This window comes from Saccharomycodes ludwigii, chromosome II (genome assembly GCF_020623625.1).
Source record: "Saccharomycodes ludwigii strain NBRC 1722 chromosome II, whole genome shotgun sequence".
Classification (NCBI taxonomy): Eukaryota; Fungi; Ascomycota; class Saccharomycetes; order Saccharomycodales; family Saccharomycodaceae; genus Saccharomycodes; species Saccharomycodes ludwigii.
In genome coordinates, this window is record NC_060201.1 from 1,106,087 (window position 1) to 1,121,614 (window position 15,528).

Below are 15,528 nucleotides of genomic sequence, written 5' to 3' on the forward strand. Positions count from 1 at the left end.
AATTTAATTAAAATGAGCAAATAGTCAAACAAATATTTTGTTTAGCTTCGTTTTTCTCTCTCTCTCTCTCTTTTTTTTTTAATTACTACGACAAACACGTGATTATCTCTATTATAAATTTAAGCCTCTGTGGTAAATCTTTGCACGTCAGCAACAAAAAAAAAAAGGAGGAGAAAACGCCAAGATAAAACCCCGTGGAAAAAGTTGATGTAACTTTGAAAAATATGACAGCCATAAACTAAACTATTGTTGTTGTTTCTACTCATCATTTAAATTGGCACGTGCAAGGCAAAATAAACAGTTAACTATCCCCTTATTCATTCATTCATTTACTAATTATAATAGTAATAAGACTATCAATAATAATGGCATCAATATTACACTGCATTTATAAGAATAATAACAACCTCTCATGCCTCTGTTGTTGTAAACATTATCAAATGCAACTTCCCAGGTATGACTACCAGTAACACTACCATCCATACTTAATGATTTCTCAAGTCCAATATTCTTAGCTACATTATAATAAACGACCGATTTAATGATTTTATTCCAACTAATTCTACTACCACTGTTTCTGTTATTCACTGTATTAACTTTCACATTACCTATAGATATATGAAAATTTTTTAAATCAAATATAGTGTAAACTTTTTTCATAAAAAGTTTTCCTAAAATTATAGAATGTAATTTTTCATTGGGGAAAACACCAATTATATATTCAATTTGAGTAACCCTACTAATGCTAGTATTAGCAATGGTGGTGGTACTGGTGAGCGGATCTGCGACCAATATAGGTATATTTTGTAATAGTAAATCGCTTAATTTTATAGTTATATTATGATATGAAGAAAATTCAATTTTGAGTTCCATTTGTTCTAATTTGTTATAATCTTTTTCGGTATTATTAATTCTCAAATAGCAATAGGGCCCATTTTTAGAAGTACTTCCAGTAAACTCACCCGTGTTACTACTGGTACCATCGCTGATATTAGAATACCGTATTGCATCATCACCAAATTCTCTTTTAACCAAGTGTACCAAACTATCAAATGCCACTTGTGGGAAATGGTTAAATGTAGAACCGGTATCTAAAATGCATCCTATAAATTTTTTATTTCCTTTATTACTATCTTTTGTATCGCCAATACTACTGATACTATTGTTGCCTAGATATATATTGGTTAATGGGATTTCTAACTTAAAAGGTGGTAAACTAGGATTTTCTGAATTTATCATTTTAAATGTTTTCAATGTACCAATTTCATATTTGGAATTGTCAACTGCACCAAATAATATTTGTGAACTTTCTACACCATCACCATCATAATCATAATCATCATTAACTAGATATATTGAATATAATGGCCATTCAATTAACCCCTTATTATATAGTCTCATTGGTAAATTTTCCGTTTGATATGTTATTTGAAATTTTTTATTGTCTGTTTTCGAGTGCCTGGGTATTCCTATTCCTAGTACACCTACAGTGGAATTAGAATCAAACCCGACCCCGAACGGTAAATCTAATATGTAATCATCGCTATTTCCACCTTGAAGCCAAAATTTATCAATCCCCCATATCCCTTCCACTCTAGTATCATCTAAATATTCGACCAGGTATTTAGAATTGGGTATAGTAATAAAACTTTTTGATTTATTTACATCGAATGTACCATATTTATTACAATTTATTTTATTCGTGCCGATTTCAACGGTTGAAGTAATTTCTTTGCAATACTTATTATTATGACTCATAATCCATAAGTCACTTGAGCCGGTATCTAGCAAAACGGTTACTTTTTGACATTGTGGCTGGCCAATACATAAATCTATCGAATAAAAACTTTCCTGGGATTCTATAAGTTTGAGCACATAATTTGATGTAGTATTATAATAATGCCTTTTATTGGCATCTGCATGGGTGGTGCTACCCCCGGAATTCCCATTTATCTGATCCATATCGAATTGTATAAACTTCACAGTACTGTTATACCCTGTGTCTTCATTTCTACTGCCAAAATTCATGAGTTTGATATTAAGCACGCTATATAGGACGGTTGTGCTTATTATAATAGCCAATAATATTAATTGTATTTTTTTTGAATTCATTTTTTTTTTTTATTTTGCTTAGCCAATTTTGTCTTTGTGGTGTTTTATGTTTTTTTTGTTTGGTTTTTCAGGAAAGAAAGTAAGTACTAATTGTATAACTTTATATTTAAATATTGACATATCTTTAAATTTTCAAAATAATATAGGTTATTTTTTTTATTTTTTTTTTTTACTGACATTTATTTTTTTTCATTGACATTTAAGTTTTTTTTTTTTTTTTTTTTTTGCTTTTTTGTTTTATAAACCTTAATTATAAAATAGAAAATATGTTAAATATTTAGCGTAAAATAATTAAAAGTATTTGTTTCAACTCTTTGGAACATTCCTGACCATTAAATATCAAATTGCATTGTAGCAATATAAAAGTTATTTTATACAGGAATTGTATCAAAGCTCAGTAAGAAAAATACACATAATAATAAAAATATATTGCATGTCCTCGCTAACTACTAGTGCCTTTTTTTAAAAAAAAATAGTTGTGATAAAAAAAAAAAAAAAAGTCAACAATAATAAACTAATGCTGTCATACCAAATAATATTTTATATATAATCACAAATAAAAGTGTTCAATAAACACTAATACTGAATCAAAAAGAATATTTGTGTATCATATTTACAATAAGGAAAATATACAGGGACTTTATACCCTTTAATAAATGTTTATAATAATAATAATAATAATCACAATACATAGTAACCAAAACCCCTTTTTTTAAAAAAAAAAAAATACTGAAACAGAAAAATAATTAAGATATATCCTAAGTATTTTTATAAATAAATAGATCTTCATTGTATTTATATATTCTGTTTTTTGCTACTAAAACTATTTCAGATTTCACCTTTGAATAATTTCAAAATGTACTGTGCAAAAAGCGCTCCTTGACTTTCCATTCTTAAAGTATCTAACAAGTTTTCATACTCATCGTCGTTTAACATTCCATCTTTTTTAGCTACTTGTAACAATTTTTCATTTATAGCGTTACTAAATTCGGGATGGCCTTGGACTGTCAAAATCCTGTTTTCCGAATAAAACCCCTGATATTGACATTTATTAGTACTGCCCCAAGAACGAAACTCAGTGGGTTTCTCTACTACAATATCATTATGAAATAAATTTAACCTCAAAGTATCTAAACCTGCAAATATTTTTTTTCCAACTTTACTGTCCAACTCCACGTTAATTACACCACCTTCAAACCCTTTTGGATTCCGTATAACTTTGCAGCCCAAACTACAGGCAATAATTTGGTGTCCAAAACAAACCCCTACAATTGGAATTCGATTATAGTATGATGTTTCTTTATTAGAAAAAAAATTAGATAGCCATGATCTTAATTTAATAATCCACTCGTGTTCAGTGCTAAAAGAGTCATAGTGGGAACCAGTGATATAAATCCCAATAATATCAGCAGATAATTCGTTGGGTAATTCATTATTTATGACATTGATTTTTTCGTACTTATCAACATATTTATCTTGGTCTGCAGTTGATAATAACCTAATGCCCATATCAGCATAATCGCCATAATCGTCAACTAGGTAGTCTTTTGGATAATCACAGTTGAATATAAGAACTTTACGTATCTTGTTTTTTTTTGCCAGAAACTGTTTTTCGTTTTGAGTCATGCTCTTTATTTTTTTTTTTTTTTTCTTTTTTTTTTAGTATAATATTTTCGAATTATATTAATCTTTTTTTATTTTTATTTGTCACAAAATATATATATATATATGTATGTATAATTACACCCACTGCAGATATATACGCGATAAATTTAAACACAGGCCTATTACAATTAATGGTTTAAGCGTTTAAAATAGAACAAATTTATTATGACCTATTAAAAGTGCTGCATGTGTCTCTTATCATTTGTAACATATAGCGTTCTTAACTCTTACCAAACTGACATCCTGTAAAATGCAAAAGTGCACCTTTTTAAATATAAGATAAGAGTAAAGTAAGAGAAAAAAAAAAAAAAAAAAAAAAAAAAAAAACTAGGCTGAGGAATTGTATTTAGTCGAAAAAAAAAAAGTTATCTATGTGAAAAGATAAGCAAGACATTACATAGACATCCTAGTCTATCTGTTTTCCTAAAATTCCGTAAATTAGGCAACTTGGCCGAGTGGTTAAGGCGAAAGATTAGAATTTTAGTTGTAAATTTCCTAAGCATCTTTTGGGCTCTGCCCGCGCAGGTTCGAGTCCTGCAGTTGTCGAATCTTCTCATTTTTTTTTCTTTTTTGGAGGGAGAAGTTTTTGATGTTTCTGTTAAATCCCTCAAATTTCAGTTTTAGCTTAATAGTTTTATTCAATATAACAATAAAATATACATTTCCAAAAATAAACTTTTGCAAAATAATCAAAATATAAATTATTACTAAAATGGTTCTACTGTTATTAACTTACTTATTTAATTTATATGTACCATTGGTGTTAATTGTTAATTTTTCCTCGTCAACTAAGTGGTTTAAATATAATTCTAACTGAGAAACTGTATAATTATAACCAATATCTTTTGGAACTGCCATTCTCAAAAATGAATGTATTTTATCAGGCTTTAAAGAACCCAAATTAGTTAACATACCTTGAATAAACGGATAAACTTTATTCATATTATTGATTAATTCGTCAGTCTCTGAACCACCACCAGTTTCTTCATTTGTTTCCAAAAGTAGATCTTTTCCTCCATTCGGTTTACCATTTTTAATAGACACATCTAAATCACTGCTTCCCAAAGAAGTATTATAATGATTTTGGAATTTATCCAAATCCTTTAGATTTTCCAATATAGCATATTTTTTTAAAGAGTTATTGTAATATAAAATACCAATCTTTACTAGATATTTTATTGCATAGGTAACTAGCTGCTCCTTCAAGTGGGTCGTCTTCACAATGTCATTTATTGTGTTTGAAACGACATCCTGAATGTCATTGGACGAGAAACAGTTTAAAACTAAAAAAACAGGAAGTGGTATATTCAGCTTTAAAAATCTACCATCTTGAAATGTAATATTTACGTCAACAGTCCCTTTGTCACTATACATTCTTAATTTTCTACCGTGTTTAAATGTATGGAATCTTTTATTTAAATCATACAATTCGGCATTAAGCCAATCAGGCAAAATCACATCGGACAAACTATCCCCATCGCCAGTATCACTGTTCATATCCCAGTATAAATAGGAAATTATTTTAGGCACTAACGGGGAGGAATCATTCACTATTCCCTGGTGATACATGATTTCGCTCTGCTTAATATCATGAAACATAACATCTAAGTTAGTAGTTGACACCCCATCTACATCATTCTCAACGTTTTCTAAAGTATTATTCCTTTTCGCTGCTGCTGCTGCTGCTGCTGCTGTTGTTCTTGTTGTGGTTCCTGTTGTTGCCAATGATGATTTTCCAAAATTCTGTTTTTTCAATTTATTTTTCAAATACACCATATTTTTAATCCATTTTATATCCAACTTATAATATTTCAAATTTAACAATATTTGTTTAAATATTTCAGTCACATCGTGCATCAATTTATTTTTATTATTACGAAATATAATATCCAATACCGCATCAAATCCATCTTTAACTTTTTTGATATTATTATTGCCATCTTCAGTATTGGTAAAGGATCGAGAAGCTACCCCAGTCATAATATGGGAATCAAATGATAAACCCACATCGCTAATCGCACCATGATTGTCCAAACCAAAAACAGACTGAATGGGCTCTGGTGACCATGAAATATATCTATCATAAAACCAACCACCCCTTCGCTGTTCAACACTTGTACTAACATCACCATTATTCGTATCTTTAGCATATTTTATAAACAAACTCGCCTTCAATTCTTTATTTATTTTAGTCAAAATTTCATAATCTTCTTGTAAAGCGTTATTGTTTGTTGAAATAGATGCCGTCCCTCCATTACTATTATTACTATTAATTGCTGCTATTTCTTTTGGTGTTAATTCAAATAACGAATATAACAGAATTTTACTTATATCTAATCTATCTCTCAAAAAACTGGCTGTTTTGGATAATACTGTTTTTGCCATTGTAGTGGATCTATCCAAAAATAAAATTGCCTTAAATAAAAGCAAATAAGAGTATAATATTGTAGTAGTAGGGACTGTCACAAATAATAAGTTCTTATTTATTTGTTTGCTCAATTCTAGCCCAAATTTATATTTTAAATTAGGATACGGCTCTAAAATTAGACTTAACTCCCATAGCGATGGCAAAGTCTTGGGAAAACTCTCTACACATAATTGAAAGCTTTGTAATGCTCTTTCATTGGCATAGTGTTTTATGATCAATAACTTAATCTCTTTAATAAATTCATACTCTTCAGTATTATTATCCTTGATGTTTAAAAGATGTTTATATACAACGTTCCAATAATTTTCAATAAAAATCTCATATATCTGCAAAGTCACATTATCCTGATACCATGATTTTTCATCCTTACAAAAATCATGAACAATTTGTCCAATTTTTTCCATCAAAAAATCTACAATCAAAGTTCTACTTTCAGTAACATTATTAATCCATTGAAACACTTTTTCCAACTGATTGAATTCATCTTCTTTATTATAATTTTGCAAAAGAATACGTAAATTTTTCCAGAAAAGGGCATTTTTGTTTATTAAATATTTTCTCAACACCAAAATCTCAGACTTGAATAAATTATGAAAGGTCAGAAAGCAATACTTTGAAGGAAATGTATATAGTGATTCTAGCTTGAAAGCTTGTCTTAGAGTTTGAATTTTATCATAATGTGAAAAAAAATGTTGGCGTACCCTAATAAAATATATATTTAAAATTAATTGTTCAATAGCAGCACCAGTAGAAAATATTTTATTTATTGATTGTTTGATTCTCAAAGAGGGTGGTTTGAAATTATGAAAAGATGCTCCATCGTTAGGGTCCATCCAGCTTAGCACTATTTCAAGATCATCTTTATCGAAATCACATTTCAAGTTGCCGCCATAATTGTTAGCCAGTTTTTTATTATTGTGAGAAGCTTCTATTGATTTCTCTTTTTCTTCCCCTTCTTCTTCGTCGTCATCACTTAAACTTAGCTGTGTATTACTTCTAATGTTAGAAAATATTTTTTGAGCATTATTCCTATTAAAAGTAGGGGGATTAAATCTATTTTGACCTAATAAAGTGTATATCAGGTTGATCTTAGTGTAAACCTCTTTTTCTACCAAACTCATTGTCTATGCTTTTAATTTTGATTCTTGATCTAGCTTACTAGTTTAAAATAAGATTTTAATTTTTTTTTTTTTTTTTTTTATTTATTTTCCGAGTTTTTAAAAGTCTTGACAATATAAAGTTTTTTTTTAAATATTGAACACAAAAAAAAAAAAAAAAAAAAAAAAATTATTAAGGAATATATATATATATATATGTCTATTTATTCATATAGCCAAACTGAATTTGTCATGAAGGAAGCGTGTGATGACTTAGATGAAAATAAGGTACCTATAAATGAGCAACTAAAAAAGCTGTTATTTGATACTTTACTTTCTTGCTCTACAATTGGTATTTTAAGACAACGAGAATTATTACTTTTTCAAGAAGTAGGAATAAAGTTAAATCATCATGATGATTTATTTGTTAAATTATGTGTCATATATGAATTTAAAGATAAAAATATAGAAACGAACAGTATTACTGAGAAAACCATTCTTGAAGTTTGTGATAAAAATCATTGGTATACCCTTAATGATTTCAAAAATAGTATTAAATATTTAGTTGAAATTAAACTGCATAAAGACTTTAAATACCTTTTTGAAATTTATAAGCTATCATTTAAATTATATGTCAATTTAGAAAATGACAATGAAAATAAAAATATTTTAGATTACGAAATGGCTGAGAACCTTTGGAACGCACTGCTGTTGTCATATAAAAATCATATAGTCATGAACCGATGGTTTGAATTTTACCGAAAGCGTCTAGACAATATTGATAGTAGTAGTAATAAGAGTAGCATAAATAAGCACATAGGAATCAATTATGATTTATGGGTGATGTTTTATAAGTTTATTTCAAAATATCCAACCATCGAATTAATCAAATCAGGTTATAACCATATTGAATCTTGGCCTTTAATAATTGACGATTTTGTAGAAACGCTGTAGCCACGAAAACGTCGGACTTTCCGTACACGCGGACAACGGACTTTTTCATTTTTTTTTTTTTTTTTTCCATTAGGCTCCGGCCAACGCGCTTATTTTGCACATTCAAAACTTGGAAACTTGGAAACTTCATTTTTAGGTCCAAAATCCCATAGAAAAATTGGTATAAAAAAATGGCTAACTTGTAGTTGAACATGTTGAAGCTGGAATCTCAACTTAGTTTTGAAATTTTAATAACTTCAGTTCTAACTTCAATAAGCCTATATTTCAGTACCAAAAATTAGTTATTTAAATAGTACTTTTCGAGAGGATTATAATTCTATAATTTTTATTGTTTTTAAACTATATATATTTGGTTTTTTCAAGCGTTAAACTTCTTCAATGAAGTTGGGATCAAATACGACTAGTACTTCAAATTGGTTTTTTTTTGAAAAAAAGTGAAAACTTAGATATATTTTTAAACCATCTTAAACTGGAGTTTATATATTAAAAAGTACATTAATTGAAAGTTCATAAAGTAAACCTTATGAATATACAATTTTTAGACAAGATATTTGGATATTATGGCTCTCTAACGAAGTTAGAAATTTTTGTTTTGAAGTTCGTCTAAAAAAATTGGTCAACTAAGTCGGTAAAAAATTTTTTTAATTAAAATCAAGCTGGCTATGAAATTTTCCAACTTCAAAATCAGAATATCAACTTCAATAGAAACATAAAAGGATTTTATCCTTAAGCACAATAAGATTCTTATAACGAAATTAACTACATAAGATCCCATGGAAAGCATTAGGTAATATGAATAACTCTATACATAGAAGAAGAGTGATGCAAATATTGTTTTTATGGCGTTCAATAAAACATTTGTATCAAAATGAAAAAGAACTTTTAAGACTAACAGAGGTTTTTAAAAAATTATCAAAGATCAAGGAACTAAATAAATTAAACAAGCATTCTACAGTCATAAATACTATACATTTCCTAGAGAGTATTTTGTGGTTTTCTATTGTTATTGATAAATATTTGGATGATTACGTAAAAGATATGAATAAAGAAAGCTTTCCTCTTCTTAGTTATCTATTACAAAACCCAGAAAATGTTCTATCCAATTCTGCCTCTATTCCAGCATATGTTTATCAGGAAAATTTTCATTATTTACCTCAAACCATTAATTGGCTAAATGATTTATTAGAGAAATATTTGGTTATTAATGGTTACGAACCTCTGATTTTCTACACCTATAAATTTATAGCAATTTATATTTTAAAAATAACTGATAATCAAAGCAATAAAATTATTGCTAGAATAGCACAAATTAGTTCGTCGTCTGTTAAAAACTATTTTAAACTTATGGTGGACTTTTTTCAATACTGCAAGTGCTCCACAGAGTACAACAATTTGAATATAAACTATAATATAATCGCTGATTTTGATGAATTTAAACAACAATCTATTCTTAATAATCGAATTTTCAAACTGATTATAGCGTCATGTACAGATGGAACTTTAATAAATATTAGTAGAAAAGGTATTAAAGAATCGGAATATCAATATTTCTATTCATACAAAAAACAGCTGCAAATAACAGGTTTTTATTTAACCAATTATAATCTTCAGTTTGTTGCATACATACTAGGATTCCCAGGCAATTGTAATGATTTTACATTGCAACTATATGCCCAATTTTGTTATCCAAATTGTCTACCCAAGAAAGGGTTTGTTTTAGGGGATGCTGGTTTCAAATTGGATAGTTTTATTTTAACGCCATATCGTGGAGTGAGATATCATTTAAGTGATGGTATAAATTTTGACAATATAAAAGATCGCAAGGAGGCTTACAACTATTATCATTCATCAAATAGAATCTCCATCGAAAGAACTTTTGGTCTTCTTAAAAAAAGAAGTAAAATTTTAAGTCAGACAAATCCTAACTTTGATCTCAAATTTTACACAAAAATTTTAGATTCCTGTCTTATAATTCAAAATATAGACAGGCACTTTAAACTTTTAGAAGCCACAAATAAAAATAGTCAAAATAATAGTATAGATGATAGAGTTGATACTGAAAATGGACAAGAAGCTGAAAACACTAACGACATTCCATCGCATTCTCATTTGGAAATCAATCAAATAGGGAACACACATGGAGGCTGTTTTGATAATAGCGAAATATTTGAAGCCAAATCTAACATTTTTTTTGTTTATAATGAGCTAAATAACAGAATTATTGCTGGATTAAACTCTCTCTTAGATTATAATAATGTTGAAATACAGCAAAAATTAATCAATTCTTATTTTGACAAGGACCTATTATTTGATAAATTTAAAGGTATCAGAAAATTGTCAGCAGAAATTGGAAATTATGTTAGATTTTCTATATCTAAAATTTTTGAATATAATATATTAAAAAATGACCCTGAAAAAGAATGGCTATTTTTAGAGGACGATTATAATTTGATTAATTTTAATAAAGAAGAGATTATTCAAAGATTAGATTCTGAAATAGAAAATTTGAAAAATGATGTTAGACAAATTCTAGGGGACTAGTCAAACAAATTTTTTTTAAAGAAAAAATATTTTTACCAAAATTTAACCATTCTGTATTGTGTTTTTACGGTTCTTAATTGTATTTTGTTCTATTTCATTATCCAGTTTTCTTTTTAGTTACTCTTTTTGTAGCCTTAAATGATATCTGTACTTCCTGGTTGTTAGAATACTGTGTTTTTGATCTGGTTTTAACTGGAGTACTTCTTCTATCATTTAAAGCTTCAAATCTGTTTGAGTTAGTGGTAATATTGGAATTAACAGCGCCTATTAATGAATTTTTTGCAGTTCTGGTAGATGTTTCAGAGACAGAAGTCATTGAACGAGCAAAGGATATGTTTGATTTTCCTTGACTATTCCTACTGGGTGTGATATTTTTAGTAATATTACTGACACAATTCTCAGCTACTTGTTGGAATCCGTTATTGTCTTCATCATTTACATTAGTATTGGAATTATCAACATCACTATTAAAATTTACAGGCGCTTCTTGAGCTCCTCTGGTCATATTTCCAGTTTCTTCCTCTTCATTGTTTTCAACATTTCCATCTTTGGCAACATCATTTTCGTTCGGCTGCATAACACCAGGAGACGACTCGTGAATACTCTGATCTAAACAGTTATCATCGTTATTTCCGTCAGGCTCTTCCAAACCTTCTTCTATTATTAAGGAGGACCGGATGATATCCAAAGTGTGCTCTATTAATTGTTCAGAATCTTGCTCATTCGTGTTTATATTTTCATCAATGTCAGCGTTATTGAGATACTCATTTGTATTTTCTAATTCATTGAATGTATCTATATTCGAATTAACCCTATTAATATGAGAAGTTAAAACTGAAAAATTATTAAAATCTGGATAAATAGCTTTTAACTCAGTTACAATCGAACGTAAAAAATTGACCACGTTGTCTCTTTTTGTGTAATCATTCTCTGTTGCAAAAAACCTTCTTCTTTTCTTATTAATTGTACATAGCTCAATGTTATAATTGTTATCAGTATCACTTACAATATCATGCAGCAAATTGTATTCGTATCTGTTAATAAATCCAGACTCCAAAAATTTACAAATCATAGTAAAAGTATCAGTATCTTCTGTTCTATTCAAAAAGGATTCGACCTTTTTGGAAATAAGATCTTCAAGAACACATAATTTGCTTCTTCTTCTTCTTTTTTTTCTAATAACACTAGATTCATTATCGTGATTCGTCGTTTCAGAAACATTATTATTCCTATTACAAGGGTTAACATTATTTGCAGCAACAATATTACCAAAAGAAATTGCATGATTATGGTCGATATGCCTATGGTTATTGTTACCATAAGGAGTCCTTGAATTATTATTATTATTACTATCAAAACTAGACACGCTATTATTGTTGCTACTGTATCTACTGTTATCGTTACTAATATTAGAAATATTATCGTTACTATTACCGGTACTATCGTTATTTTCAATACTATTATTATTATTACTATTATTATCATTATCATTATTATTATTATATATATTCCTGTTGTTGCAATTATTTTTATTAACATTATTATCATGGTTGTTATTATCATTGTTTGGATAGTTACCCGTACGAAAGTTAAGTTGCATAGCTCTGGAGTTTATACTATATCGTGTGGTATTTGCTGTTAATATGTTGTTAAAATCTTTTAAATAAGCACAGTTTTTTAAAAAGATATTACTTATAATTCTAACTTTAGTCGTTTTAAGTTGCATGTTTCGAGGTAAATCCCTATTGATTTTATTAACAATTGGAGAAGGTAACTTATAACTATCATTTGTTAAAAGAGAACGGAAAGATGATGCAGTATAGCCAGCGGTATCTAGTACCTCTTGCGAAAGATCAAAGTTTTTTCCATTAAAAGAGAAGCCTGAACAATTATCAATAAAATACTTGAAAATTTTTCTATATTCATGGGATTTTTTAATGGCTTCTCGAATACAATGCTTGTCAATATTTCTAATAATATCTCCACCAAGAAAAGTAAAGGTTCTTAGAATTTCATTAACAATAGAGGTAGTAACTTTTTTGTCTTGAAAATATCCATCGGACATATCACCATATAATTCAATCAAAGCATAAACAACTAAAGCTTGAACGAAAGGGTTATTGAGCCCATTTTTTTCTGGCAAATCATTGCAATTATCCAAATCGTGAAACATATCTGGGGAGCCTAATTTCGCTTTGTGTAAAATTTCCTTAAATTGAGAACCATATCCTCCATTTGTGGCGTTTACATTGGTATTAGACGTTGTTTCGAAGGTTTATATATTTTTTTTATATTTTTTTGGTATATAATCCGTTTATTTATGTCTTTTGATTAAAAAGTTTAAATTTTTCCAGTAAGTTGAAGATAACTCTAAAAACGAAGCTAGCTTCGCGTAAAATAAGAACATGGCCAACTTCAAAAATGGCTATCTTCAAGTTCCCAAGTTTCCAAGTTTTGAATGTGCAAAATAAGCGCGTTGGCCGGAGCCTTAAAAAAATTTTTTTATTTCCTTTTATGTAAATATATATATATTTTTTTTTGTTTTTTTTAAATATTTATTGCCGTTTTGCACTCAAACTTTCCACTTCACAATCAACCCCTCCCCCACTATTATTTTAAAAATCATTTCCCCATCGTTATATTCTATCTTGTAATAAGAAACCTAAAATTAGGATAATAAGACAGACAATAAGAATAAACAACAAAGAGTAAAATCATATTTGAAAGGGAAAAAAAAAATGAGCGGAAATCAAGAACAGCAGCAACAACTCCCACCACAACTACCTCAACACTTACCAGAAGAAACTTTAAGACAACTAGTTCAGAAATTTGAAGAGTATGTCAATGAAGCCAGAAGATTAGGGTTGAATACCCCTGGGGGACAAGAGTATAAGAAAAAAGCGCAGAAGTTGAAAAGCATTTATGATATGTATGCCAATAGGCAAGGAACAACCAATAACAATCGTACTCAAAACCAACAAAATTTATCTCAGGTACCTTCATCCTCTTCATCATATTCAGCTAATTCTGGTTCTTCTATTGGCGAATTAATGAAACAGTTACTTACCCCCAGCCAATTGGATGAATATAACCAATTAATTCAACAACATCAAGAAGCTGATAAAAAAATTAAATCGGAATATAATAAAATGAAAAAAGAGTTGGATATGATTGTTGAGCAACAGAGGAGCACAGAAAATGATCAATTGGCTCAACAGGAATTGGCTACTAAAAGACAGGGAATAACAAACTCATTAACCAATTTAACAAACGTTTTCAAAAAACTGAAACAAAAAACTACTGATGATAGCTTGAAATTTTATATGAAGTGTGCAAAAAGCAATGAAAATTTAAGAACTTTTCTACAAGAAACCCAACAAAGGAAGAGACAACAACAGCAGCAGCAACAACAACAACAACAACAACAACAACAACAACAACAACAGCAACAACAACAACAACAGCAACAACAACAACAGCAGCAGCAACAACAACAGCAACAACAACAACAACAGCAACAACAACAACAACAGCAACAACAACAACAACAACAACAGCAACAGCAACAACCAACTCAAGTCCCAAATACTCTTACAAATACAAATAAAGAATCTAATGTAGCAGTAAAAATACAAAATACTAAACAAGAAGCTATCCAGGCTACTAAACAAAAGCAAGAAATTAGTACTGCACAACCAAATAGTTCATCATCTCCACAGCAGAATACAACTAAAGTTACTACAGTCAATGCTGCTGCCTCAACTTCTGCTCTAAATAATTCCAAGCCATATGCTATTTTCAAACAATCCCCGCCAGATGTGGCAGTAACGGAAAACCTACATGCTACTGATTCACCTCCTGTAGTAGAAATCAAATCGAATAGACCTACAATTACTGGTGGAAGTGCTATGAACATTTCTTCTATAGCCACGCCGGTGCTTACCTCTGTTCCTCCCTATGAAGTAGAAGGGGAACGTGTCATGAGTAAAAGAAAACTACGTGAATTAGTAAAAACTATTGGGATTGACGAAGGTGATGGATCTACTAGCATTGATGGTGATGTGGAAGAACTATTATTAGATTTGGCCGATGATTTTATAACAAGTGTTACTGCGTTTGCTTGTAGATTAGCCAAGCATAGAAAGTCTGAAAATCTAGATGTACGTGATATCCAATTGCATTTAGAACGGAATTGGAATATTAGAGTGCCTGGTTTTAACGCAGATGAAATCCGTAGTACTCGTAAATGGAACCCAACTCCTCAATATAACACAAAGGTTACATCAATTGCGCAAACTATGAAACAACAACATAATTCAGACACGCAATCCTCCATTAACAATAATAATGACACTAGTGGTCAGCAAAGTTCTGCCAAAAGACAAAAAACATAAAGAATGTATTAAAAAAAAAAAAAGAGAAGGGGAAAGGACGGAAGGCTTTTTTATTTTATTTTATTTTGGGTAATATAAGAGTTCTTTTATATACACTAATAATTAATAACTTGTAATCTCTAAGTTTATTTATATACGTGTATCTGTAATTCTTAACAATATTTGTCACTTTTTTTCTTTTTTTATTAACTTATTTCCTTGTAGGGGGGGTTTTTTTTTTCCAGTGGAAAAGGTTTTAAATCGATAGATAAGACACTACACATTATTTAGTGAATGATTAGAAAGAGAAATTATGTAAATTGTTCATATTTTTTTTCTTTAATACTTCAAAGCCAGT

The 15,528-nt window shown here is 29.2% G+C and overlaps 7 protein-coding genes and 1 non-coding gene across 8 annotated transcripts; 4 read left to right on the forward strand and 4 right to left on the reverse strand.

The window, feature by feature from the left end:
- Nucleotides 1–336: 336 nt before the first annotated feature.
- Nucleotides 337–2,028, reverse strand: SCDLUD_001759 (uncharacterized protein; the record flags this gene model as incomplete). Its single annotated transcript, XM_046080568.1, has 1 exon — nt 337–2,028. The coding sequence occupies one exon, from the start codon at nt 2,026–2,028 to the stop codon at nt 337–339; it is 1,692 nt and encodes a 563-aa protein (XP_045935905.1).
- Nucleotides 2,029–2,940: 912 nt separating this feature from the next.
- SCDLUD_001760 (putative amidotransferase) lies at nt 2,941–3,738 on the reverse strand (the record flags this gene model as incomplete). Its single annotated transcript, XM_046080569.1, has 1 exon — nt 2,941–3,738. The coding sequence occupies one exon, from the start codon at nt 3,736–3,738 to the stop codon at nt 2,941–2,943; it is 798 nt and encodes a 265-aa protein (XP_045935906.1).
- A 480-nt stretch (nt 3,739–4,218) lies between these two features.
- On the forward strand, nt 4,219–4,323 carry SCDLUD_001761. Its single transcript has 2 exons — nt 4,219–4,256; nt 4,278–4,323. It is a non-coding gene; the product is annotated as a tRNA-Ser (tRNA).
- Nucleotides 4,324–4,509: 186 nt separating this feature from the next.
- On the reverse strand, nt 4,510–7,326 carry APC2 (anaphase promoting complex subunit 2; the record flags this gene model as incomplete). The annotated part of the gene is made up of 1 exon (XM_046080570.1): nt 4,510–7,326. The coding sequence occupies one exon, from the start codon at nt 7,324–7,326 to the stop codon at nt 4,510–4,512; it is 2,817 nt and encodes a 938-aa protein (XP_045935907.1).
- A 228-nt stretch (nt 7,327–7,554) lies between these two features.
- Nucleotides 7,555–8,256, forward strand: DCN1 (NEDD8 ligase DCN1; the record flags this gene model as incomplete). Its single annotated transcript, XM_046080571.1, has 1 exon — nt 7,555–8,256. The coding sequence occupies one exon, from the start codon at nt 7,555–7,557 to the stop codon at nt 8,254–8,256; it is 702 nt and encodes a 233-aa protein (XP_045935908.1).
- Nucleotides 8,257–9,048: 792 nt separating this feature from the next.
- On the forward strand, nt 9,049–10,797 carry SCDLUD_001764 (uncharacterized protein; the record flags this gene model as incomplete). Its single annotated transcript, XM_046076859.1, has 1 exon — nt 9,049–10,797. One exon carries the CDS (start codon nt 9,049–9,051, stop codon nt 10,795–10,797), a length of 1,749 nt encoding a protein of 582 aa, XP_045935909.1.
- A 97-nt stretch (nt 10,798–10,894) lies between these two features.
- SCDLUD_001765 (uncharacterized protein) lies at nt 10,895–12,970 on the reverse strand (the record flags this gene model as incomplete). Its single annotated transcript, XM_046076860.1, has 1 exon — nt 10,895–12,970. The coding sequence occupies one exon, from the start codon at nt 12,968–12,970 to the stop codon at nt 10,895–10,897; it is 2,076 nt and encodes a 691-aa protein (XP_045935910.1).
- Nucleotides 12,971–13,535: 565 nt separating this feature from the next.
- On the forward strand, nt 13,536–15,191 carry TAF12 (Taf12p; the record flags this gene model as incomplete). Its single annotated transcript, XM_046080572.1, has 1 exon — nt 13,536–15,191. The coding sequence occupies one exon, from the start codon at nt 13,536–13,538 to the stop codon at nt 15,189–15,191; it is 1,656 nt and encodes a 551-aa protein (XP_045935911.1).
- Nucleotides 15,192–15,528: the final 337 nt, after the last annotated feature.